The 27,860-nt window shown below is 42.5% G+C and overlaps 1 protein-coding gene across 1 annotated transcript; it reads right to left on the bottom strand.

Moving 5' to 3' along the window:
* Positions 1-2,295: 2,295 nt before the first annotated feature.
* UTP25 (UTP25 small subunit processor component) lies at positions 2,296-26,621 on the bottom strand. The gene is made up of 12 exons (XM_027613714.2): positions 26,395-26,621; positions 25,615-25,654; positions 24,233-24,473; positions 22,099-22,269; positions 19,895-19,983; positions 17,974-18,384; positions 15,953-16,172; positions 14,136-14,338; positions 11,772-11,954; positions 11,547-11,659; positions 10,483-10,728; positions 2,296-3,888 (listed from the first exon to the last, which is right to left on the bottom strand). The coding sequence occupies exons 1-12, from the start codon at positions 26,499-26,501 to the stop codon at positions 3,645-3,647; spliced, it is 2,268 nt and encodes a 755-aa protein (XP_027469515.2). The 5' UTR covers positions 26,502-26,621; the 3' UTR covers positions 2,296-3,644.
* Positions 26,622-27,860: the final 1,239 nt, after the last annotated feature.

Raw genomic sequence — 27,860 nt, 5'->3', positions numbered from 1 at the left:
TCTTCGGCAAGGGGCTGGCACCTCACAGCCACCTGCAGGTTCCACAGTGAAGCTCTTCAGATGATTATAAAGAACTTCCAACTCCGGTTCTCTCACCCCAGGCCTTCTCTCATCTTGAGGCCCTCGACTCATCAAATCTAAACTCTGCGACCCAGATCTGCTGATGTGGCCTTGGGAAGGCTGGGCAGAAGGCAGCCAGCAGGCTCCCACACCACCTGCCTTCCCCCTCCACCCTCAGCAGCCTGGCTCCTTGTTCCCACGAGGGCACAATCAGGGCCAAGAGCCTTCATGAGCTCCTTCTGGCCCTCTGGAGTACAAGGAGTCAGCAGGGACACACTCCCCATCCCGCCGGGGCCATCTGCACCAATTATAAGCCCTTTGGGAGCCAGCAGAGGGCTGTTTAGCTGCTGGTTCTCTATGATTAGCTAGTTCTTGTTTTTTGAATATTGCACATGGTGCAGCCAGCTGTATGAAGCATTCATGATTCATAGCTTTTTTTCCCCTCAAAAAAAAAAAAGTGCTAAGCTAGTTCTTATTACTATGGGGAAGGAAAACTTTAAGTCTTATTTTCTGGGTAAGTTCCTTTCCCGACCTTGTAAGTCCACCTCTTCCCAGGATTAAGACCATTCTTTTATCAATTTTTTAAAAGATTTTTATTTACTTATTTGAGAGAGAGAGAGAGCACAAGTGGGGGAGAGGGAAGGGACAGACGGAGAAGTAGACTCCCCACGGAGGAGTTAGCCCTAAGTGGGGCTCGATCCCAGGACCCCAAGATCATGACCCAAGCCAAAGGCAGCCACTTAACCGACAGAGCCACCCAGGTGCCCCTCTTTTATCAATTTGCTATAGGCACCAGATAGGCACTTGCTTGCTGCAAATGAGCCTTGCTAAGAAACATCAAGATAGGGACACCTGGGTGGCTCAGTCGGTTAAGCCTTCGGCTCAGGACATGATCCCAGGGTCCTGGGATCGAGTCCCACCATCGGGCTCCTTGCTCAGCAGGAAGCCTGCTTCTCCCTCTGCCTGCTGCCCCTGTTTGTGTTTGCTTGCTCTCTCTCTCTGACAAATAAATAAATAAAATCTTTAAAAAAATAATCAAGATAGTATGTAATTCCAGCTCAGGCATTATTATCCATAGTCCAATAGACTCTCTTCTCTCCCTTATTTTATGTGAGAGACCTGATGTTAAGGCATCCTTTTAATGAAACCATTCGGAGAATCAACTTTTTGCAATCAACTCAGGAGCCAGGGCCAACTGCTGAGACTTACCTTCTTTTGCAGGTGCTGAGCCAGGAACAAAAGCAGTGCTTTGTTCACACACTTGAAATCCTCAGTGTTCTTACAGGCGAGAAGCAGTTGGCTGGCTACATGCCAGCACTGAAATCACTAGGGATGCTAAATAACAATGTAGATTCCATCATGGACTTGAAATCCAGGTTCACATATGTGTAGAGATCCAGAGAAGTTGGAGATCTGGGAGTCTTGTGAACAGTGATAATGCAAGTGATGAAATCAGCTACGATGCACAGGGTAATGAACATGGAAACAGAAGAGGGGGTCCCCTTCTTCCTCCTATCTCTGAACTAGGCAAGTGAACTCATTTTTCTCATCATCTACAGGGTCTATGGTAAACAAGAGCACAAGTAGGCCAATAACCACAGGATACTCTATGAATATGAAGAGTTCTTTGTAGCACAGGTTCGGCCAACTTGACTGTCACCTCAATTTTCAGAACTTTAAGAACCCAGCTGTATATGGAATGAATAGTTCCATGCTGAGTAAAGAGAGGAATAAAAATGCCTATTTAAATATTCAGCAGAAAGACTACCCCAAAAATGATTTTACTTTTTTTTGATAAGCAATTTTAAGTGTGTCCAAGTAAAAGAAAATCTGTACCAATTATGGGTTGTTCCATTGAGGATAATGGGAGCCACATGTCTCACTATCTGAGGAGTTACAACTACAGAGAGGGAGAAAACTAGAAGGTATCCTTGATGTCAGACTGGAATCAGAGGTGTGGTGTGAATTCATGGTTTTCAGTACATGGATCCAGAAATAAAATTTAGATGCTGTGTGTGTATACATGTCCACACCAATTGTAATGGATTATAATCCACTGAATAGAAGGTGAAACTACAAGTCCATACTGACATAAATTAATAAAGAGGAAAAGAGGAACTCCGTACTGGAAAAGCCTGGCAAAACACTGCCTTAAACAAGTGACTGGCTCGGTCAGTAGAATGTGCGCCTCTTGATATTGGGGCTGTGAGTTCGAGTCCCACACTGGATGTAGAGATTACTTAAAAATAAAACCTTAAAAAAAAAAAAATTAAGCAAAAACAAAAGAAAAACCAGTGGTCAGTTAGCATCATCAGTGTTGGGGCAGGGGAGAGTATGTGCCACCTGAGGAGATGCAGTGAGGAGGACACAGCAGTACATCAGTGTTCCCGCCAACGATGCATAAACTAAACCTATCAAAGGGAAACATTATCCAAAAATAAACAACCTGATATCTGCAAAAGTGTCAAAGTCAAGAAGGCCAGTGAAAAGCTGGGGTACTCTTCCAGAATAAAGGACACTACAGAGATGTGACAATTAAAGGCAGTATGTAATTCTAAACTGTATCCTTTTGCTATAGGGGACATTACCGGGACATCTGGCAAACAGGGTACGAGGATTAGATGGCAATAGGTATGAATGGCAATGTCTAGATTTGATATTTGTTTTTTTGGTTACACAGAAACAGGTCCTTGTTTATAGGCAATACACACTAAATTCAGGGGTAACTTCTATGAGTGATAAGGCCCATCACGTTAGCAACTTATTCTCAAATGGTTTAGGTTCGGTACTTGTAATTTTTATGGGAATATTTTAAGATAAAAATGTTTTTAAAAGTGCAACTTTCCTGTCATTTTAGCTGTTATACGACTTACAAAATGACTACAGTAATAATGAAGACAGTGATATTAAAGATGGCTATTTCAACACCAAGAGTTTCACAAAATTCTTGAAACAGAGTAGAAATTATTTTAAATAATGTGATTTTAAGTGTAAATTTTAAATAAAACATTTACTATTATGAATTAAAGAAAGATCAGTGAATGTACTCTTCTAGGTTGAATAAAAATAGAATGTTTAAGGTTTAAAAAAAGTTTGGCTGAAGAAAAGTAATAGTTTTTGCAAAACCTGTGATCCAAAATTATGATATTCAGTAGCAAGAAGTATTCCAATTTCTCATAACCAGTTCTCAAGCAATGACACATATGCCTTACTTTAAGAAAGCATCAAACAGAAATAGGCAAATCTGAAAGAATTTACCAAGTGTAATAAATTAGAGAATAAAATAACAATAAAAGAATTTATGGCTTACAAAGAGTTTCAAGTAGAAGTTTTTCCCTCTGTAGACACGTTAACCTCTCGGAATTCTATCAGCTCCCTCCTAACCTCTGAAAGACGTGACCAAATCTGGTTTACATTTAACTTTTCAGGGACACATGACCTGAAAAGAATTATCCAGTATGATGCTGCCTGGTGCTCCTTCCTTGTAGCAGTCCTTCTCTCATATAAGTGATCAGACCTGGGTCCAAGGGCACAGAAGCAAGCATTATGCATCCCGCCAACACCATTCCCTGCCCAACAAATTCTCATCTCTCTCCAGTGATGAAGAGGTGGACATTCTTCTTGGACTGTAGCATCTGTGCAGCACACTCCACACCAACCACAGCAGCCAGCCTCTGGGCATCATACTTAGAGTAGAGGACAGTGCAAGTCCAGGTGGCTTCCTCTCCTCTGCTGGTGGCGCTCAGCATGTTACAGACTTCACTGTAGAAGTGTGGGTACGTTGGCAGTTCATAGAAAATCAGGTTCCTGATCCCTTTAATGGTATACCTATTAGAAGGGGAAAGAGAGGCTATATCTACTTGAGAAAATGTATGGAAAAGCTACCTAAAAGTTTGACAGGGGCAGAGCTCACTCCTGCCGCTGCACGCCCAAGGAGGAGGGTAACACACACACAACCAACAGACGAAAGGTTATTTTAACTTGGGTTGGAAGGACTTATTTTGTGACAACACGTTGGAATTCCTAATGTTTGGCTTAAGATCATGATAAAATAAATTTTATCATTTCTTGAGTCTACTCTGGGTAGACTGAGGTAGACTAGGACTGAAGATCTGTCACAGAAAACTTAAAAAGCAAACACTTAACAACTTAACATTACCCTTAATATAATCAGGCAAAACAGAATGTTCTACAATGGAGAGGAGGTCAGACCCAGTGTATGAGATAAACTGCAAAAACTGTAAATGTGTTCCCATCAATCTTTTCTTGTCACTCTGTAGACATGCTACCTCCATGGCAGATGTCCCAAGTTCATCCATTTACAAAATCCTGCCTGAGGACCCATTAAGCATTATGGAAAAGCAATTAATTTCAACAGCGTATGCACTTCTTTCCCTGCTGCTGTGCGACACAGTGGTTGGTGGTGGGGGGTGGAGACCCTAGGGACTCACCGTATGGTTCGGGTCGAGGTCAATTATTCCCTCTGGGGCCCCATAACAAAAGATTTTATAGTTGACAAGGTTCTGATTTTTCCTATTAAAGCTCTCTCCTATACTGCTGATGTTAGACTCCCTTGGGAATTTTATTTTATTCACAGAGAATAAGCTTTCCTTGTCTTCTTATCTCATGGATCATCCTGACCTCTGTAACAATCCTCGTCTTCCAAACTATAACTGCAATCTACTACTTGGTTCACCCTTAACCTTATCATAAAGAAGACATTCTAACGGCTAATGACTTGAAGAAACTGTTCTACCTCACTAGTTATCAAAATAAACAAAAATAAACAGAGTTCTTCTTCTGCTTAGTATACAGTAAACTCAAGAGAATACTGCTTCCACAATACCAAGAAAAAGCCAGATAACTTAAAAAAGCATTCCTTTTCTTGGGCCTAGACAGCTGATGTCACAAGGCAACCAAGTGAGGTGATTCAATGGTGCGCTGGTGTATGCTTAATAACTGCTTCTCACTGAGGAAGAGTGGGTGCTGATTTGAAGCAACTGCCAATTTCTGTGGTGTAAATATTCCCACCATGGACAATTTCAAGCTACCAATGTCATGTTACTGAGCTCAGGAGTTGGGAAGAGACACACAACCAGATCTCAAAAGCCAGCCCACCACTGACTGAACTCTGAAGTGACAAAGCCCTTTGTAGAGAGACAGGAAACAAGAACTACTTCACTCTTGAAGGAGCACAGGAGGAAGACGGCAGCTGCCAAGAAAGTGGGTAGCAAGAAAACAGCTACACTTTTAACAAATTCTTAAAGGGCAAGTGTGGGCCTATGTGACAGTTCAGAATCCCTGAGATTTGTGGGTGCTCCTTTAGCTCACACTCACTCACGAATTCTTTTCCACAGGCCTCCTTTGGGAGTCCTGGAGAAAGATGGGAGGCAAGGCAGAAGACCTGAGAGGGACCCCTTTGGTGAAACCACTCACTTCCCAGACCCCTATCTATATGAAGCAAAACTCTGAAATTGATGAGAGAGGGGCAAAGGTCAACTGTTGCGGGGGGGTAAATAAAGCAAGTCATCTGGGAGCAGTAAAACTCCACCCCACCCTTCCCCATCACAAGACTTATACCGAGTAGAAAGCAACAGCAGACTGTCCCTGGGGAAAGAGCACGAAATCCACTCAGCCCAAGATCCTGCACTGACATAAGCAGAGGTCTGCCACCACCGTGGGAGAAGCAGGAAACTCTTTCCTGCCAAGACCCCTTACATATACCAGGTAGGGTTCGGCTGCCATGGAGTGTGCTACAGGAATGCTGAGAAGGCCCCACCTCCACAGCCCAGAACGAACAGGGCTTGCCTAAAACCAAGCTGCACCAAGAGAACCCCAACCCTACCTCAAGCCTCACAGGGAGTAACAAGCAAGAACAGCCTGCTACTGGGGGAGGGGCTAGAGTGGGGAGAGACCCCCTACCCCGGCACAGGAGAACAGGGCTTGGTGAAAGCAGAGAGACAATCAGGACACAGAAAAGACCCTCTGGCACCCCAGGCCCCACACTAAGCCACTGTGTGCTAGAGAATTTGAAGTCTGTGAAGAGTGGAAGGTTAGCCACAAAAATAACCAAATCCTGACTAGATTCACAACTCCAACACTAGTGGCCTGACAGAGTAAGAGGTGTGCCTGGGTGTAAGTACTACTCATCTCACCCTCTACATTCAACAGACAGTTATAAAAAAACAAAAATGCAAGAACAAGACATTAAAACACTGATGTACCATTTTGGCTATCAAGTCACTGGCAACAAGTGGGGTTTTGCAGAAATAGGCCAATGGAGTACAAATTATCAGGTGTGTGTATTTTGGGGAGGGGGAGACAAGATATAGGGAAGATAGTAGAGAGCAAATAAGCAACAATGTATAATAAATTTTTCATTGTGTACAGATTTTGAGCTAAGAGGTTTTCCTCTCCATATTTATCCTAATGAAATAAGTAAGCAACTATGCCATCAACTATGCATATGGATGTTCTTGGCCCTGTTGCATATAATAGAACAATTTTTTAAAAAATCTATATACCATTAAAAGGAAACTGGGCTAATTATATATCCATACAACATGACACTATGTAGCCATTAAAAAAGGATGCAATACACACCTCATAGATTACTTATTAATTAAATAGAAAAGGTACCTTTACAATGGAGAGATCTAGAAGACCCACTTTTTTTTTTTTTTAAGATTTTAGTTATTTATTTGACACAGAGAGACACAGCGAGAGAGGGAACACAAGCAGGGAGAGTGGGAGAGGGAGAAGCAGGCTTGCCGCCAAGCAGGGAGCCCAATGTGGGGCTCAACCCCAGGACCCTGGGATCATGAGCTGAGCTGAAGGCAGACGCTTAGTGACCTGAGCCACCCAGGCGCCCTAGCAGACCACCTTGACCAAATGATTACATTTAGCATCTCCAAATATGATATAAACTGACATTATGTGACAAGATGCAGTGTAAAGTATATAATATCCTCTATGTAGAGTTCTTACCAAAGATATTTAAGTCAGTGATTCCCAACTTGGCTGTACTTTGAATCACCTGTTTGCATGTATGAAGTATCCATGCTTCGTCCCCAGCCCCAGACACAGGGATTTAATTGGCATTGGGATATGACCTGGGTATTTGGATCTTTAAAAGCTCCCCAAGGGGATTCTAATGTACGGCAAAGTTTGGGAACCACTACTCTAAATAATAAAAAAAAAATAATTAGACAATCCAGACCCTGGAACATTCTAAAGGAAACTGGATTGAATTCATTAAAAAAAAAAAAAAGTCAAAGAAAAAAAAGCAAGAGAATTATTCTAGGTCAAGGTTTCTTAACCTTGGCATTAATGACATATTGAGCCAGATAATTCTCTGTTGTGGGGCTATCCTGTGCACTCCAGGACATCTAGAAGCATCCTCACCTCAACCCATTAAAACCACTAGATCACTAGAATAACCCTCTAGTCTTGACAACCAAAAATGTCTCCAGGAAAACTGCCCCCAGCTGAGAACTACTAAGATAGACTAAAGAAACATTAACCAAACGTAATGTATGATTCTTAACTGAATCCTGGATTAGGGGATGAAACAGCTGTAATGGTCAATGTAGGGACAACTAGGAAAATCTGAATACAGACTATATATCAGATGATATTACTGTAGTAATAACAAGTGGTATGATAATGGTATTGTGGTTAGATAAAAGTTAGGAACTACACGCTGAAAGAGTTAGGGGTTTAGCATCATTAAGCCTCCTGCAGTTTATTTACAAATGCTTCACAGGAGGAAAGATAACATGTGAATGGACAGAGAGAAGGAAAGAAAGAGAACAGGGGTGAATGCAAATGTGGCAAAATGCTAAAAGCTGGTGAAGCCCAAGGAGTTATAGATGTTCACTATTAGTCTTACAATTTCCTTTGAAATGAAATCTTTCCAAATAAAAAGTTGGGGGAAGGGAGGATGTGACAGAGCTATATATACCAACTTAAAAATGGACCTATGATATACACATATGTATGCCAAAGTGTTAACATATTAAAATTGTTTTTCAATAAGCACTTAAAACATATAAAAGAAAAAAAATCCCGTAAGTACAGTGTGATCCCAATTTAGTATCTTTAAAAAAAAAAAAAGTCTGTGTGTGTGTGTGTATATGTGTGTACTGGATGTCCTTAAACTAAGGACAAAGGACATGCCAGAGGTCTAGCTCACCTGCCAACTGTGAAAGATAAAGGAGGCACCTACAGCTGATGTGAAAGGCTAGCTCCTCCACACTGTCTATAAAGATGGTCTGCTACTTTCAGAACTGGGATTCTCATGTAGGGCCGGGGGTACTCAGGAACACACCAGCAGCCTTTCCCAACCCCATAAATCCCACCTCCAGAGTTTCTGACTTGCACCCTGGTTGAGAATCCTCCTGCTGTAGCAACCCAGCGACATGCTCAGGGAAAGAGCTGTGAAGCATCCCATCCTCAGGCAGGCCATCATGACCAAAGGCCTGTCCAATCCTAATTCTACTGGTTTCATCCCCCAAACCCACAAAACACGACTAATCTTCAGGTTGAAAATATTTTGCCAGCTTGCAAATGAGCAGTGGTATTTCTAACACTGCCGACTTCCACAGAGAATATAAATAACGAATTTCAGAGTTGGATACTAAAGTTTAACATACATGTACCTCTCCCAAGGTCAAATCAAATCACAAAAGCATTGCAGATAAAAGCACCTCTCATCACCTTGGTGACCTCTCAAGCAAAAAAATCTATAGTTGGAAACCTTGAGATAATTAGCAGTCGCAGAACACTGAAGCACATTATTTCTATTCATCTTAAACACAGAATATACCAATTAACCTGGCCCAGGGTATAAAGTAAGTGATACATGCTAGGTTTGTCTTTATTGTGATTTGGGGGCAAAAGAGTTTGGTAAATACAGTGGTGTAAGACAGGGGACTGTCATGCCTACTTGAGACATCATGTCCTCTCCTTGAAAAGCTGCTCTTTGAGAACAGTCTTCATCCCAGCCTAATTCATACTTGCTATAAACAATCACACTGGGACGTTTTCCAATCCATCCACTTCACTTAAAAGGCTTGCTTTCATGTGTCAAGATAATGGAAAACGAAGGGCTCTTAAGATCTGCTGAGTGCAAACTCCCCCAAAATATCACTTTCCAACATGAATGAAAACAACAACTTACTGGAACAAAGCAAATAATGATGCCAACAAGCAGGCATTAATACTCTTTGGCCAAGCAGCCCTGTGTAGATGGCCAAAAAGGGAGCCCAGGGAACACAAGTGCAGCCATTTCTCATCTCTCCATTCTCAGATCACCCAGTCAGCAGAATACCCAAAGAGGTCATGTCATGTCAGCCTCCTCTGCTATGGCAGGCTGCTGGATTCCTCCCTCCCCATCTTGGTAACAAAAGCATGTCTATGGAGCACATCCTAACATAAGCATAAACTAAAAGGCAAAGCAATGCCAACATGCATCATCGAATATGCTCCAAAGCCTGAAAGATTCTGGCTTCTGTGTTTGGGGTTCTCTGAGAAAACGTGCCCCTCAGTAGTATATATGACTGAGAGTTAAACAGTAAAGGCAAAAACATCAATTCACTGAACATTATTGCACATCAGGAAGGAAAAGATAATAGGATGCAATTTCCATCTCTCTATAGATAAGGGTTGAAAAAGGGCTTTTTCATTTGACAGCAGAGACAGACTTGGCAAAACAATAAAATACCTGACACTTCTGGGGGCACAAGTGGCTGCAAATAGTAACAGAAGGCTCAATATTACTAACGCTCTAATTAGAATTTTTTCTAAAAAGCAAATACAATTTGTCAAAAATCACATAATGGGGAAGCTAAGCAAATACTGAAATCACTAAATAATCAACTCTAAGCCCCTCCCCTTTTGCCTCCCACAAACAAGGGGCCCCTCAGTCCTGGTCTCCTTGTGAGGAAGTGTGTGTGCACCTCCTCAAAACACACCTTAACTCTCTGAACACTGACCGTGTGCTCAGCCTCCAATTCCACAGACCACATAGCCTCTGCTATTTTGTCTGTGCTTCCATGACAGTTCCCTCTCCTTCCGAGATTCACTTCAGTTGTGCTACCTCAAAGCGTTCAACTGAGTAATGTCTTTCTTGAGGTGTACAACCACAACTACAGGAAGTATTCCAAGTGTGGACCCACTCCAGATCTGCACACAGATTACACTACAGTCACTCACTTGTCTCTACCTTTTCCAACAATACCCATTTTGGGAAGAGACCAACCAACCAAGAAGAGTTCCAAAACCCTCTGGCTTCTCCACAGAAAGTAAAGTGAAACAGGACCTTATAGCACTGCAAAGACTGCCACACACTCAGAAGCAGGCCATAATTTGCACTGCATCTTCCCCTCCTGAGAGGACACTCTAAACCCAGCACTACTTTACCTTTTGTAGAAATGGAAGCGCTCTGTGAGGAGCAAGAACTGTTTCTCTCCTTGAAGGAAGAAATGTCTGGCCCTGGAGATACCAGACTTCTGGGTGTACTCGCAGATGTGGGTGAAATTCAGTTCTTCCTTCTTGAAGTAATTCCGGAGGCGCACAAAGTCAAAGTAGGAGGGGACATAGATGAGCGTGTGAGACATGACGGCATCACGATACTGAGGCAAAATCTTGTTCACAAAAAAGTTAAACCTGATTTGAAAAAGCAAAGGGCAAAGTCAATGATTTAGAGATTGGCCCACAATGTCACCACTAACTGGGTTACCCTGGGCAAGTCACAGTCTCCTTCTACCTCCCTCAAAGAGGCCAATCTGGTTTACATCATCACAAAGAGATTATGTAAGGATAAAAAAAAAAAAAGTGCTAACTCAATTCACTGTAAAAAACCAGATGTGATGTCAGTGTATCCCAGAGAATTATTCTAGAAGTAGATAAGCACACCATTCATTCATTCATTCATTCATTCATTCTGTGGTCAATTAACCAACAAATAATTACTGAACACCTCTCATACGCAAAGCATCTTTCTCCTACCATGGGTCTCCCGATGAAACACAATGAAGAGACAGGGAAAATGCAGAGAGAATTAGAAATACTGGAACCCTTGTATTTGCAGGAGGCAAAAGGTGAAGAGCTTATAGTTGATTATTTAAAGGTTGCAGTGTTTGCTTCTGGGCATTAGTTCTTGCCCTGAAGGGCTTATAATTAAGTTGTTGGCATGGAACACTTAGCAGCATTAAGCAGTGTAATGTAATTAAGAAATGCCACAATCTCGTGGGAAGAATCCCTGATTTACAGTACCAATGCTGCCACTAACTAGCTAGGAGAACTAGGACCTCTCTGGGCCTCAGTTTCCTCCTCTGTCAGTGACGACCGGGTTCAATGATCTCCTATCATTTGGTAAACAGTAATCAGCAAAATCAACACAGAATCCAATTCTAAATCCATATCCTGAAGCTAAATCCCTCTCTGTGATCCCCAGGGACTAGAGACTAGGGAGGGATAGGTACCTGGCATCAATCACCGAAGCTAGGTTTTCAGCTTCCATCCTCTGGAAGACATGTGGAAGCTGCACCAGGACATGGCTGATGGAGCCTGTCATTGGGACGTTCCTCACAGCCACCTGCCAGGAGTCAATGAGAACATTAGGAAGTGAGCCATCCTCGCCTTAAGCCTCATGACCCAAACAGTACACAATGCTTCATGAAGATCCACAGAAACGAGGAGGAGCCCACCTGGCCTTGCAGATTGACGCAGTACTTGTTGAACACGGAGTTGATCTGGGCATCCTGTAGGGCCCCAAAAAGCAGGGTCTGGCGATAGTACTTGGACCAATTATTGAGGTTCCACATCCTTACTCGAGAGAAGTCCACCCCATGAGAATCCAAAGGCAGTAGGTTCATATGGTTCATCAAATGCTTTGAGCAGAAATAACACTAGTATTAATTTTTATTGAGGATGTACCTGTTGGGCATTGCTAAGCATTTTACAAGTCTGTCATCTTACTAACCCCATGGAGTATGTACAGCCAAATTCCAAATTCCACCAGAAAATCAAGGCTCAGATGGGTGTGAATTGCCCACTTAGGTGAACACCCCCGACAGGAAGGTAACCTAAAACTGGCTACCTCTTGGACCTTTCAAAAAGAATCAAAATAGTACCTCCAAGAATATTCCTTTGAAAGGAACTTCTGAAATGCCACCCCGGTCACTCTAGCGGTTCCTCAGTCCCAGACTTGGATAAGAAAGGAAATGACATGGAAAATAGAGCTGTTACTACTGGGTATTTACCCCAAAGATACAAATGTAGGGACCCGAAGGGGTACGTGCACCCCAATGTTTATAGCAGCAATGTCCACAATAGCCAAACTGTGGAAAGAGCCAAGATGTCCATCGACAGATGAATGGATAAAGAAGATGTGGTATATATACACAATGGAATATTATGCAGCCATCAAAAGGAATGAGACCTTGCCATTTGCAGCGATGTGGATGGAACTGGAGGGTGTTATGGTGAGTGAAATAAGTCAATCAGAGAAAGACATGTATCATATGACCTCACTGATATGAGGAATTCTTAATCTCAGGAACAAACTGAGGGTTGCTGGAGTGGTCGGGGGTGGGAGGGATGGGGTGGCTGGGTGATGGACATTGGGGAAGATATGTGCTACCGTGAGCGCTGTGAATTGTGTAAGACTGTTGAATCACAGATCTGTACTTCTGAAACAAATAATGCAACGTATTTTAAGAAAAAAGAAAAAGAAGAAGATAGCAGGAGAGGAAGAATGAAGGGGAGTAAGTCAGAGGGGGAGACGAACCAGGAGAGATGATGGACTCTGAAAAACAAACTGAGGGTTCTAGAGGGGAGGGGGGTAGGGGGATGGGTTAGCCTGGTGATGGGTATTGAGGAGGGCACGTTCTGCATGGAGCACTGGGTGTTATGAACAAACAATGAATCATGGAACACTGCACCAAAAACTAATGATGTAATATATGGTGATTAACATAACAATAAAAAATTAAAAAAAAAAAAAAAAAAAAAAAGAAAAACAAACTGAGGTTTCTGGAGGGGAGGAGGGTGGGGGGATGGGTTAGCCTGGTGATGGGTATTGAGGAGGGCACATTCTGCATGGAGCACTGGGTGTTATGAACAAACAATGAATCATGGAACACTACACCAAAACAAATTATGTAATATATGGTGATTAACATAACAATAAAAAATTAAAAAAAAAAAAAAGAAAATAGAGCTGTTGTTCTTCAGTGACCTGGTTCTCAAAACAGGATATCCCCAGAGCCACTATACATGCCTTTCCCTCAAATTACAGAATATGACTCAACCATCAACATGCCTTTTCTATTTTAATTATATTTTCACTTTGAAATATATATTAAAGGATAATGAGTACTATAAATGTATTCCATACTTTATAAATTAAAGTATCCCCTTTATTTGCCCCAATCTTCCTGGGTCCCTACAAGCCCTGGGACTGTAGAAATGAGTTCTCAAATGCCTTAAAAAAACAAACCTATGGTTCTGTGATAAGGACTGTTCCAAAGCAATTTTGTCCAATCCTAAAATGGACAACACTGCAGAGTATGTGGGGAAGGAGGAAAAAATTACAGCCACAAGCTATAGTAGGAGGATAAGGACATCCTACCTTTCTCTGTAAGACAAGATCATACATTAAGAAATCTTGAGCAATGTTTTCCCATTTCCACTGAAGGCCAAACAAAAGAAAATGAGCATAAACTGTAGGAGGAATTATATTAGGTAAAGACATTCCTGGTCAGGAGGAACCAATCTACCAACCAGCCACACTAAAGTGGTCTATTAGCAGAGGTGACCTTAAAGGGGAAGAAATCTTTTCTGGAGATTTGAAAATACTGGTAAAAATTTTTACTTCTCTGCATAATTATTGCCAACCTATGGGTAGAAGAGGAGATAAAAGGCTTTTTCAAATTGGAAAATGTGAAATATTTCCATTCCCAAACTGAGTACTCATTTGGACTTAATAACCCTTTAAGACTTAAACTACTGAGCTTCTTCTCTCTCTAAATGTGAATGTTGTCATTCTAAATGTGAATGACGGCCATTACCAGGACATGCTCCCAGTTCTGCATCAGGTAGATGTCAGCTTGATCAATGATGAGAAGCTCAATGGAAGACAAAAAGTCAAAATCTCTCTTCTTCTCTCCTTCTGCACCAATGATGGTCCTCAAGCCCAATGGGGAGGCAATGAGGATGTCGGAGGAGTAAAAGGGGGCATAGAGTCGGATGCTTCTCTGAAGTATTGCCACTCCTACACAAAACAGCCAAGTACACAGCCATTCATTAGTTCCCACCAAGCCATTAGCTTCCAACCGCTCACCGTGCATGCTGTACCTTCACATCTTTCCCCTTAGCACGTGACCGTGCTCCAGTTGTTTTCCTTCCTAAAATAATCATCCTCCCCTTGCCTCTATGGTCCTGTCTAGCTCTCATTCTCTTCCTTTTGGCTCAAACTTTTCCAGAGTGGTCTCCCCACTCACTCCTCAGTGCACTGCAATCTGGCCTGAATCTCAGGACTCCACTGAAAGGACTCTTGCCAAGGTCACCAATTCAAGGACACTCACAAACACATAAAGCAGTATATTGAGCACATCCTCCTCGAAATGTTCTTTTCCTCACTGGTGGTTTCCATTTCTTTAACATTCATTTCTGCTTCTATCCCTGACCTGGCCGGCCCATACCTACCTTTCCAGATCCAAACAGCTCTTCCACAAGTCCCTGGTTCGGCTCTAAGTTCTACTCACACCCTATATAAGTTTATGGGTAATAAATCAGTAAATTTATTCACTAACCACGGCTGTAACACCACCTCCACAAAGATCTGTATTTCCAGTCCACATCTCTTTCCTGAGCCTAAAACTGACATATATCAGCAGCTTGCAGGACACCTGCACAATGTTTAAAACTAAACATCTACTCTCTCGTCCCCACACCTGACACTCCAGCCACGCTGAAGCCTATGTACACCTTAGGTCATGCTCGACGTATTCACCCTGATGCCTCTGCATGTGCAGTTCCCTGTGTGAACACTTTTCCTCCACTCTGACCACTGCTCTTTGTAACAGACTAAATCTTAATCAGGTCTCAACTTTCTATAAATGGCAACTCCACTAGGATGCATTCCCTAACTATCCTATCCCTGTTTTGAGTACAGAAATTGCTTTAAACGCTCCCGGAATATCCACTGCATCCTCTGATCAGCACTTATCATTCTGTACTATTTTCCCATTAGGCCAGATTTCCTCAACAGCAGGAAGCATAACTTTTGTTTCTATATCTTCAGCTTCTTAGCAGTAGCTGGCACACAAAAGATGCTTAGTAAATGTTTTTCAAATGAGCTTATGTGACTAAAAGACATTTTCCCAAGAATTTTACTCTATCAATATACAACCAACCAAGTATACGGGAGTTGAATGAGAGACAAGCAAAGATGTGACACAAGTTCAGTGGCAGTCGGTAAGTTGTGAGTGGAGGTACTTCTGGGGTAGGCACTCTACATGGCCAGTGGGAGGGAGGTCTACCATTACGCATAGACACTCAGCTTATTCAGCCTCCCCAGAGTGACCCACTCAGCCCCTGTCACTTCCAACTCCCCCTGTAGCAGCAAGTACTAGCTATGGGTGTGCCGAGACACTTCGGCCATAAATGTGCATGTATCTTTACATACAGCTTCAGAGGTGCTCCACCCCGTTACCCAAGCAAGACTCTCTCCCCTGGCAGACATGTCTCAAATGCACCCCGGTCCTGGTAGGAGGACATTTCACCCCACTGAGAGAATGCCTAATTCCAGGCTTCTTAGCCTCCGGCCATGTGAACCTCACACCATAGGTCCCTCAGGGTTTGAGTTCTGACAAGAGGGAATTACCGATCCGAAAGTGGTCATCGATGTTACCGACAAACACAGCTTCGTAATCCTCAGGCCTCTTCAGGTTGGGTGGTCTTTCCTCAGGATCTGAGCCATACTCTCCCTTAAACCTCTTTTTGTTGCTCACAATTATTTTCTTCTTACTGTCACCCTCAAGGAGGCTGATGAAGAGCTGTACCACTCGCAGAGCAGCTTCCCGGAAGGGCACCACTATCAGCACCTGTGGAGAAAGCCATGGCAGCCTTGGTGGCACAGGGGGAAGGACCAGCCATTGCAGGGCAGCCTGCTGAGGACATGGAGCTTAAGAACCCTCTGTAGAGCGGCAGGCCCTGGAAGGGCTCGTATCTCGGTCACCCCCTTTGCAAAGGACCTGGCTCGGTACTAGAAGCTGAGCACCTCTCATATCTACCGTATAGCAATTTCTGTACTCAACAGCACCGTGTCCTATGAACTTTAATCTCATGGCCCTATGGGAGGCAATTCTCAACCAGAATGTGGAAATATCTTTCAGGATTAGGTCAATGCCTTTAACAGGTGTCCACTAGCAAAAATCCAATATAAACATACAAGGAATGTTACTCTCATTTCTGTCTCCCACAGAACTTAGTACAGTATTTTTATGCATAAGCCCCAAGGAATAAATATATGCTGAAAAAATAAATGAATTAGGAAAAAAATTTTAAAAATAAAATAAATGAATTAGGTATATAATAAGTAGAGAACAAATAAAGCTGGTAAGGAAAAGAAAGGATTAGTGCATCACTACTTTTCTATTATGTTCCCTAGTACACTTTTCAGAAATGATGAGAAAACATTTCTGAAATAAGATCATATCTCAATGGGAAATGCAGGACTCAGTTTTCCAAACATTTCCAAAAATGCTTAAAGTTACAACTGGTGAAAATGAAAATAGAATATGCTTAACGATGATAAATTTCTAACTACCCTTCTGTAAATATCAACAATGTAAAAAACCTCTGTCAGATCCCACAATTCATCAAATTCTAAATGTGCTTCATGGGTAATCTGACTCATTCTTTTCTATAACTCTAAAATTACGTTCAAGACGCTGAGACAGTTTTCCAGAAAGGGAACCAGCACAGCTGGAGGGGTGCAGTGAGTCAGCCTAGTACAGTGCAGCACTGAGTGCCCATGACTGAAGAGGGCCAAGTTACTGTCCCAGCTACAACACGAAGTATCTAGGCTTCGGGTTCCCCAGCTATCACATAGGGGGCTGGACCAAGAAATGTCTAAGAGCCACATGAGTACAAAACCCTAGAATCCTATGAAACTCAGTGAAACAATCTAAAAAGATAAGACTTCTTCAATATGGAGGGATACAGGCTTAGGGGGAATGGGGAATGGACGACACAAGATGAAGCCACATAACATGAATAACGTGGGCCCAATTAAAAGACATTTTCTACCAAAGCTCTAAACCCACTGGAACTTAGGCTTACAAGCCCAAATAAATGTAATCATCACTTTAAGCAATAGTAACTATACAATGGAAAAATAGGAATTTCTGTTTTCCAAGGTTTACTTATGGGTGTGGCTCAGTAAAGAGAATCCTTGGCTCTAATTCCATCTCTGCTACTCCTTCCCGGGGGGCTCTTTAGCAAGGCCCTCTACGAATCTGGGTGTCTGTCCATAGCTGTATTATTTAGGGATTGGATAAAAGGCTTTCTAAGGTTCCATTCATTTCTGAGAATCAAAAAAAAGAGATTTATAATGGAGTTATCATTTATGTATGTTCAGGGTTATCTTTAAAGAGAATTATCACAGAGGTACCTCTGACTCATGAATTTCCACTTAAGTCCACGGTTAGAAACAGTCCACTGAGTTGTCTGCGGCACTGTTCTGGCACTACCTGGCCCATCTAACATGCTCGCTCTTGGACTCATTCATTATTCCAGTATTCGTATCATTAAAATACCTGAGTACGGCCAAGTGCCAGGCACCTATATGGCAGTGACTTGCAGCCTCCTTCTGGAGGACAAAGCTCTCCTGCTGCCACTTACCTTGGGCCTTGTTAGCCCTTGGTCTCTGAAGTCATCATCGTCACCCACCCCAAGTTTCTGGCTGCGGCATCTGCTATTGTTACCAAGCACCTGGGCATTGGCTTTGAGGACATGATTTATTACATGTAGGCAGTACACATGGCGGATCTCCTCCCCATTCTTCAGGGCAGTCCTTTCTGGGTAGAAGAGGTCCCGGTAAGAATTCATAATTAAGAAGAGCTCTTTCTGGAGGGATGTGAAGGGGCCACTTGATTTTGGGAGACCAGAAAGGAACTGGCTGTTGGTCTTGGTCCAGGTGGATTCCAGAGGCTTCTGGAGATGAAGCGACTTTAAATCAATGTCCTTTGAGGGTTTAAATGTCTCCAACTTCTGAAACTTGGATGAAAAGACAAGTTGGCCCAATATGGGCCACTAGGGAAAAGACAGATCAAGACATAAGTTAGAAATTCATTATAATACATTGTGTTCACACAGTAATTTCTAATTTACCAAACTCTCTCTGATTTGCCAGATCACCTCATTTAATTCTCACCAACAACCTGCAAGGTGGACACTATAATGCTCATCTTACAGTTTAGGAAAGCAGAGGTTCAGAGAGATTATAGGATTCAGACAAACTTGATCCAGGAGAGAACAGAGCTGAGAGCTTGAGCCCAAGGTTTCTGACTACAACCTGAGCTCTTCACTATGTCAGTGTGTCCCAAATTATTCTGTGGAATATGTTCTAGGAAATCAAAATTTATTCTAGGAAAAAAAAGGGCTCCATGGTCAAATAACTTTGGTAAACATCACAAAAGCTAATCCCCCTCAGGGAGAGTCACAATGTATATTAGATACAAAAGGTTCTGATGAGTCCTATGACAAGAGCTCTATTCTCCCGTATTTAACCTCAAGTTTTCCAAATTTACTTGGGCATGGAATACATTTTTTTTAAGATATAGCTATTAAAATCATACACTATATTTTTGTGAAATACCAATTTGGGAATTTTTGCATTGTAACAAAACTGCTGATCTCAAGGGGGTAAAAAAAAAGGATGATCTCAGCAATAAAAAGAAATGGATTATTGATATGCCCCCAAGAACTGGGGGTGGATCTCCAGGGAATTATGACTTTGGGGTGAATAAGGGGAACCTCCACCTGATAAAACAGTACAGAACTAAACACACACACAAAAGAGAAGGAGCAAAACTGATGAAAGCTGAGTAAGACAGAAGGGTGTGTCAATGTCAATTTCCTGGCCCCGATACTGTAGCATGGTTTCACCAAGATGCTACCACTGGGGGAAACTGGGCAAAGGGCATAAGGGATGTCTTTGTGTTATTTCTTTAAAATGCAGCTATAATTATTATTTTAATAAAAATTTCAATTAAAAAAGGATGACCAACTCTTAAAAACAGCATCCACTGGTAAAAAACAAAAAACACAAAGAAGCAAAAACTGTTCCACATCTGAGTAACTTAGTTGTGAACCTATCTCAGGTATTTCAAACAAACCAACAGCAGCAGTAGCTACTGTTTTACTCAATACTTTCTATGTATCAGTCAGTAAACTAAATTACTTCATTTTGAGGTAAGCATTACTGCCCCCCTCTAAGAGATGAGAACAAGATAAAAAAAAAAAAGGTAGATTAACTTGCCTTGGGTCCTGTAACAGCACCTCTCAGATGCTGGTCTAAACCCTGGTGTGCCTGTCTTTGAAGCCATTCTTCCCTGGCTCCCACACTCCAGTTTCCCAGGGCCTCTCCTGGCTACACCTGTGCCCCACGAGGCTCTTCCAGCCTTCCTATGTGCTATCTCCCCTATCAACTCAGCTACCACTGGTGCCTATCATACATTCAAGGAGACTGCCGAAACCCAAGACCCTTGCTTTACTTGGAGCTTCACTTCGTTTGTGGCGGGGATGACCAAGCAATACTTACTTTTAGCTGATGAGTAGTTTTGAGACTTGTGGCAATAGCCTGAATTTCTTTTTCCTTCAGTTCTTTGTTCACATGTTGTAGAAATGGATCTAATTCAGAAATCAAGAATGTCAGATAACTTGGGAGGAAACAGCAGGCATTTTTTGGTCTTCCCTCTAAATGGCACACTCTTTTCACAATGTTAACTCATCCTTTCTCCCATCTACTTTCCCCATCCTCTCTCCCAGCTCAAAAGTTTCTAACAGGTTCTTTTTCCTAAAGCATTTCTCTAATCACATTACTTCTCAGCTCAAAACCCTTGAAGAAACTTCTCAGTCTGAAATTTGGGGCACTCTAGGATGTACACCTCCAATCTACATCTCCAATATAATTTTTGAATTATATGGCCCTCAAATTCTTCTGCCTCTGTGGATTTCCTTCCTTCAATTAAAAATTCTATCCTTCCCTTCACCTCATTTTTGTATGTCCAAATACTATCAGATTAGCGTTATCTCCTGACTCACAATAAATATTTCCCTACAGCCTACTCTGCCAGGCGCAGTGCTGGTTCCACTAAGAGGCTATCCTCGGATCCTCCAGACAGTACCCCAACCTGCCCCCACCCACCCACCGCAACACTGTAAGATCCCTGAGAGCAGGTTCCATGCCTGATTTCTCTTGTACTGCAGGACACACAGAAATGCTCAATACTCAACTGGGGTGAACTAATGAACCAAATGGTAGTACCTATACTCGGGGTTATTTTCAGTCCTCTGAGCTGGCCACCCAACCCTCCCATCCAGTCCCATCATTAAGAAGCAGAGAAAAGTTAAATGGCCTATGCAACGATCCAAATGGTAAAACTTCAAATGCAGTGCACTTTGTACTAAACACCTAAGAGTGAACAATGGACATAAGAATTCTAGGTGCTGATAAATCTGTACAGGCAAAACCACCAGAGGAATTTTAGGATAATCAAGTAATGTCTCCTCCATGGTTTTTATTTTTTAGAGGGGGAGGGAGGGAGAGAGTGCGCGTTGAGTGGTGGGGAGGGGCAGAGGAAGAAGGAGAGAATCTTAAGCAGGCTCCACGCCCAGCAGCAGAGCCCGCAACAGGCTCACACAACCTGCGATCATGACCTAAGCAGAAATCAACAATCAGACGCTTAACCAACTGAGCCGCCCAGGCGCCCCTCCTCCAAGGTTATTAAAGTTTTTATGGTTTGGAATGGAGTTAGTGCCCAAATTCTACCTGCTACTTCTCTTTCTCCAGCACAATAGCCAACAGAACCAAATGAGTCAAGTAAGAATTAAAATTTCAGCTTCATTAATGGTAGAGCTGGGTGGGGGCGCCTGAGTGGCTCAGTTGTTAAGCATCTGCCTTCGGCTCAGGTCATGGTCCCAGGATCCTGGGATCGAGCCCCGCATCAGGCTCCCTGCTCAGCAGGAGGCCTGCTTCTCCCTCTCCCACTCCCCCTGCTTGTGTTCCCTCTCTCGCTGCCTCTCTCTGTCAAATAAGTAAATAAAATCTTAAAAAAAATAAAAAAATGGTAGAGCTGGGTTGAAGAAGGGCAATGAGGCCAAAAATGGCAGTCAGAATACACAATGAGACCAACCTGACTTGGCCTCTAGGTACAGGCTGAGAAAGTGGATCTGAGACAGCAGAGACCTGCCTACACCTACCATACAGAGGCAGGCCTTGTCCAAGTCACTGCCACTGGGACAGAGGCATGACCAAGAGGCTGAGAGAGATTGGAGACAGAATGGCGCTTTTTGGCTTCAAAGGTGCTCCGTGGTAATGAGGACCAATGAAATGAGCCAATCCTGAGTCTTACAAATCTGGAAATTCCTACTCCAATAACAAAGAGCAAGTGAAGGGTAGAAAGAAAAATACAAAATATTTTTCTCCTTTCTCTTCCTTCCCTTTTTTGGGAGAAAATCAGAAGTCTTCCCCTAACCCGAACTGTGGAAATACGAAGTTTGCGGAACTGGCCTTCCCTACTATCACTCTTAGGCCGTCTGTCTTACTAAATAGCCTCCTGACTCCCAGCACAGCCTAACCACTGAGAACCACAAAATAGTTCTGAGAAGTATTTCTGCCCAGTTCTAGATATACGTTCTAAACTGTTTCTATTGCTGCTCATTCCAGTAACGAGATTTAACACGTATTAGTGCACAAGCCCCCATACTAAGCACCTGGTGAATGCAAACACACACTGCTCTGACCTTGTGATACTTTCAGAGAACATGTGCTTCCACTTTCCTCTTCAAGAAAATTGGTTTCCAGGCTGAAGAGTGACTCGTGTTTTGCATCTGTAAACTCCTCAAGGGATTCTTGTGATGTGCCAAGCAGCCCATCCCCACCTTTTCCTTCAGGGTCAGCTGGTAAAACCGTACCTGTGATTTTGAGAAACATTTTGTAAAATTATTTATGCATAAATGTAATTATACTTCTATGGACAAATAAAATTTAATTCCTTAGCCTAAATCAACACTGAAGTTTATTGCTATTATTTACTTTTAAGCAAATTCAGGTGGAAGACAAGTTTCAAAATTAAGCCTGATGGTTGACCCACTTCCACTTCTAGAAACTTATTTTAAGATGATAACTAGACAAAGTACACTAAGATGTACATGTAAGGATGTTCAAAGCAGCACTAATGATTATGACAAGAAATAACTGGAAAAATTGATTTCATCCTTTTCTATCAATGGAGTACTAATTAAATTACCACATATCATGTACAATGAAATACCATGTAATTAAGAAGCTAATTTGAGGGCGCCTGGATGGCTCAGCCATTAAACGTCTGCCTTTGGCTCAGGTCATGATCCCAGGGTCCTTGGATCAAGCCCCACATCAGGCTCCCTGCTCCGTGGGAAGCCTGCTTCTCCCCCTCCCACTCCCCCTCCTTGTGTTCCCTCTCTCGCTATGTCTCTCTCTGTCAAATAAACAAATAAAATCTTTAAAAAAAGAAAAAAAAAAGAAGCTAATATGAATCCATGATTACTCACATGGAAAAGATCTGTGGTATACTATTAAAGAAAAAAGTAAGTTACAGAAGTGTATGAGCCCATTATGCACATACACATATACACACACACACTTTTACTCACACATATATCCATAAAAAGTAATGGAAGGTTATATAAAATGTTAAAGGTGTTCATCCCAAGGTGGTGGAGATACAGGTTAACTACACTACCCTCTTAAATTTTTATGGTAAGTATATACTACTTTTATAATAAAAAAAAGCACAAACTTTTCACTTCTAAAAATCCAAAACAGGAAATAAAAAACAAACAAAACAAAACAAACCCTAAGTCTGAGGCAATGAACTTTTATCCCTGTAAAACTGATGAATTAAAATACTGAGAATGATGTATGACACCTTATAGAGAAAAAACAGCTGCAAGGAAAACAGGCATTACAGTATGATATAAAAAGTTACTCAGACATATTGACAATGAGATATACAAATCCAGCAATACAAAGTCATGAATTACTAATACATGAACAACATGGATCAGTCACAAAAAACGTGAGGAGCCAAAGAAGCCAGACACAAAAGGATACATACTGTATGCTTCCATTTATATGAATTTCTAGAACAGACAAAACTAATCTTTAGTGAAAGAAAGCAGGTCAGTGGTTGCCTCATGCCAGAGAAGGGAAACTGACTACAGAAGGACAGGAAGACACGTTCTGGCAGTATTGGAAATGTTCTCAATCTTGATTTCAGTGATAATAACATAGATGTATGTGTCAAACTCATTTAATTGTATACTTAAAACGGGTACACTTTATTGCATGTAAATCATACCTCCATAAAGTTAGTTTTAAAGTTAAAAGAAAAAATTCACCTAGAAGTCTGAGATATAGTTCCTTTAAGCTTTCAATCTCACCTGTTCTCTGAAGCCCCCTCATTTACTCTGACAATGTGCAACCAGCTGGAATCTCTTCAAGCCTTATAGCTAGCTATTCCATACAAATCTGCTGTTGAAAATTTTTGTATATTTTGTCTGTCTTCCATTAAACTTGGTTTCTCTAAGGATAGGCCAGTGATCTCTTTGAGACTGTCAAAAACAGCATTATGTTCTCTTTCCTCTGAATCAAGGGATCTTTACCTAGGACTGATGAAGTCCTGGAAATCATAAGCAAAAATATTACTTCTGCATTTTTCTGGCCATAGGGTCCTGTGTTTTCACAGATTCTCAAAGATATCACTGAATCAACAAGGTTAAGAGTCTCTGCTTTGGATCCATGTGCTTTCATCCAACTCACACAGTACAAGGCACTGTGCTCATGGGGCAATCTGTCCTGACGAAGATGATGAGCCCACACACCAAAGACACTTACTCTCCTGCACTTTGGTAAACTCTCCTGTTGTCTCTTTCTCCACACTGACGTCACTATCACCATCTTCACTGTTTATTTCCGCCTCATCTACGGCACTGTCTTCTTCCTCTTCTTCATCTTCCTCCTCCTCATCTTCTTCTGGAGCATTCCTTAATGTGGCAAGTAGTTTGTGGTACCCAGAAACTTGTTCTGGTTCACTCTCTGCTTCACTTTCAGAACCTGAAGTATCTGAACTCTCTGACTAAAAGGAAAATGGGAAATTTTATTTTATTTCTTTTTAAAGATTTTATTTATTTGAGAGAGAAAGAGAGAGCATGTGTGGTGGGAGGGGGAGAGGGAGAAGCAGACTCCCCACTGGGCAGGGAGCCCTACATGGGGCTTGATTCCAGGACCCCGGGATCATGACCTGAGCCAAAGACAGACACTTAACCGACTGAGCCACCCAGGCGCCCTGGAAAAAGGGAAATTTTAAAACAAACATATTATTCTTATTTCTACCTTATGATTATCATTAGGCCAAAAATATAACTGGTTCCGACTTGCATAAATAAAAATTAGCTTTTCTGTAAATATGCAATCTTATCTATTCAATGATGCACAGCAACCAAGTTATTTTAAAAAGCTAGTCTAGTGGGATGCTTGAGTGGCTCAGTCAGTTAAGTGTCTGACTCTTGATCTTGGCTCAGGTCATGATCTCAGTGTCATGGGATCCAGCCCCACTTTGGGCTCTGTGCTCGGTGTTGAGCCTGCTTAAAATTCTCTCTCCCCCTCCCTACCCCATGCATGCATGTGCTCTTTCTCTCTCTCAAAAAAACAAAACAAAACAAAACCCAAAACCCAAAACCCAAAAAAGCTAGTCTAGCTATGATTTTAGAATCTTTTCATCTTCTTTGAACTGCTTATGTTCTATATGGGAAGAAAGTGGACTAAAAACAGAGCTTTAGATTATAAGGAGATCTAATCTATGTGTCAGATATTTGGCATGCTGAAAGGAGCAATAGAAAATTGCAATACAACAAAAGAATGTATTGGTTTTTTCAGTTTGTTGTAATGAGTTAGGACCTTTGTTCAGTTTGTGGCTCCTTTTATGTTAAGTAAACAAGATACTCCTTTAGGATTCACCAGGAGCCCTCTGGTAAGCCTCCTTGACAGGTTCTAATAGGCTAGTCTCTCAGGAGAGTTTCAAACTCTGGCTACCATACTAGTTATCACAATGGCATTATAACAGACATCTGCATTCAACACTAAGCAATATTACTAAAATAATAGCTTACATCTAAAATCGAAAGGAGTGGAAATGTAGCCAGGCTTTATTATCATTATATATAATCTTAAACAACCAAGAACCAACTACTATAAAAAAAAAAGGCATAAAGCATTACCAGTTGATAAATCTGTGGTTTTGCCTCCTTTCCAGAAACCCTGAGAAGAAACAGGTAATGTTAAACTCTACTAGCATGTAGCAATTAGTAAAAAGTCTAATGATAACTTTAAAGGAAAAAAGCACAGTATACTATTATAAATACATCATAAGTATAGTCATGTAAAAGCCACATATGCACCTGGACAGGGATTTTAAGAACCTAACAAACTGATAATAACTGACAAATTAAAAGTTTAACAAGGTCACATGACAGACTTAACTGGCTCTCATCGGAAAGAAGTATCACTTTAGCAAATAAAAGACCTTTTCTAGCACATTTCTTAATTATAATGCCCCTAATTGCTGATGAAGCGGCCCAAAGTGGAGTGGCGGGTGAGCACTAAGACCCTAACTGAGAGTTTGGACACTTCGAGAGGAGCCCACAATTACCGATACACTGGTTTCCTCATTGTAACTGGCTAGAACAGCGATGTCTGAGGGCCGAGCCAATTCTTTAAAAACACACAAAAAACCAAAAACAATCTTAGAAAACCTCTGACGGTGCAAAAACCAGCACCCCACCCCCACAGGGGGCGTGCGGTCTAACTTAAAGCTAAGGGCTCAACAAAAGCAGGAGGACCCACGAAAAACCCCATCTCGGGCGGGATGCCACCGGCACCCCCCCAAGCCGAGCGCGGGAAGAGTGGGGAGCAGCCCTGCCCCGATGCCCAGGGAGACCGGCGGGCCCAAGTTGGGAAAAGCCACGGGCACCGCTGGCCCCGGCACTGCCCCTCCATACTTGTCATAGAAGGGATGCTCCTCGCCGAAATCCCGAAGATGCTTCTTCTGCTTCTTAGTCAGGGTGGTGAGCAGCTGGCTCTGGCTGCGGCTCCTGCGTTTGCCCATAGCAAAAACGTCAAAGTCGCCCACCTTCAAGAGACGCGTTTCCCACCAAACAGCTGTCTCGTCAGCTCCCACAAGCGGGGTCGCCCACGGCGCTTTACGGCGGAAGCAGGTTGCCAGAAAGCAGAGCCGTTTTACGTCATAGCTGTACCACAGGCGTTAGAACTTCCTGGTCTCGATTCTGCCCTCTAGTGAAGCTCTTTTTTTTTTTTTTTTTTTTAAGATTTTTAAATTTATTTATTCGACAGAGAGAGACACACGGAGAAAACACAAGCAGGGGGAGCAGCAGAGGGAGAGGGAGAAGCAGACTCCCCGCTGAGCGGGGAAGCCCAACGGGGGCTCAGATCCCAGAAACCTGGGATCATGACCTGAGCCGAAGGCCGACCTTAACTGACTGAGCCACCCAGGTGCCCCTCTAGTGAAGCTCTTTGGAAGCGCATGCACGCGTGCCTTTTGGTTCTCTGAGGTCGAGAACGTGGGCGGGCAGGCTTGGGGCTGCCCGGGTGCTTAGATGGGTGGGCTTACTTTGTGCTTCCTTTTGGGTCTGTGGGAATCCTCCCCTTAAACGGGTGGTAGCGGAGTTGGTTGAATGCCCTGAGTTTATGTTGTGCTATAATAAAAATACCAACCAATATTTAAGGGTACCAGCGCATCTCACTTCATTGTCACAGCAGTGCACACACAAAGAGGTCCTGTTCATATGCGCAATATTGCAGAGCAGGAAACTGATGCTTAGAAAACATTGCACATTAAAAAAGAAAAGGAAAAAGAAAAGAAAGAAAAAAGGAAAACCTTACACACTAACAAGAGAGGATGGGAAATTTTGTTTGATGCGACCACAAGCTTTTACCCACTAGGGTCGGCCACCTATGTGTGCTGTATCAAGAACGGGGACGCAGGCTGAGATACCCGCCCTCACCCCCCCTCATTTCCTGAAAGTAATGGAAGAGCCCCTAGAAATAAGTCTCCTACATTCATGTTACAAGAGCCGAAACTCATCCAGAGAAGGAAAGTGACTTTCCCCAAATCACCCAGAGTCAATGTTAGAGAATGCCATAATACTGAATTAAGTGTCTCAAAACTGCACTTGGACAAAGGGGGATGGAAAAACTTTTTAAGGTGGTGTGATCGTTCCAGATCTTGATGGTGGCGGTGGTTACATCTTATATGCAATTACCAAAGTTAAACTGTACATTTAAAATTGGTGAATTTGGGGCACATGGGTGGCTCAGTCTGTGAAGTGTCTGCCTTCCACTCAGGTCATGATCCCAAGGTCCTGGGATGGAGCCCCATGTCAGGCTCTCTGCTTAGCAGAGAGCCTGCTTCTCCCTCACCCTCTGCTGCTCCACCTGCTTGTGTTCT

Source organism: Zalophus californianus, chromosome 10 (assembly GCF_009762305.2).
Source record: "Zalophus californianus isolate mZalCal1 chromosome 10, mZalCal1.pri.v2, whole genome shotgun sequence".
Taxonomy (NCBI): domain Eukaryota; kingdom Metazoa; phylum Chordata; class Mammalia; order Carnivora; family Otariidae; genus Zalophus; species Zalophus californianus.
The sequence above is the reverse complement of the archived record's forward strand: the minus strand, read 5'-3'. Positions and strand labels throughout refer to the sequence as shown.

Excerpts from the sequence above, each read along its gene's own strand:
- UTP25 (XM_027613714.2), bottom strand. The coding sequence starts at position 26,501 with ATGGGCAAACGCAGGAGCCGCAGCCAGAGCCAGCTGCTCACCACCCTG. Across the intron at positions 11,955-14,135 it reads AGAACTGGGAGCATGTCCTG|CATTTGATGAACCATATGAA; the intron begins GTAATGGCCGTC and ends TTCTGCTCAAAG. Across the intron at positions 11,660-11,771 it reads GCGTCAATCTGCAAGGCCAG|GTGGCTGTGAGGAACGTCCC; the intron begins GTGGGCTCCTCC and ends GACTCCTGGCAG.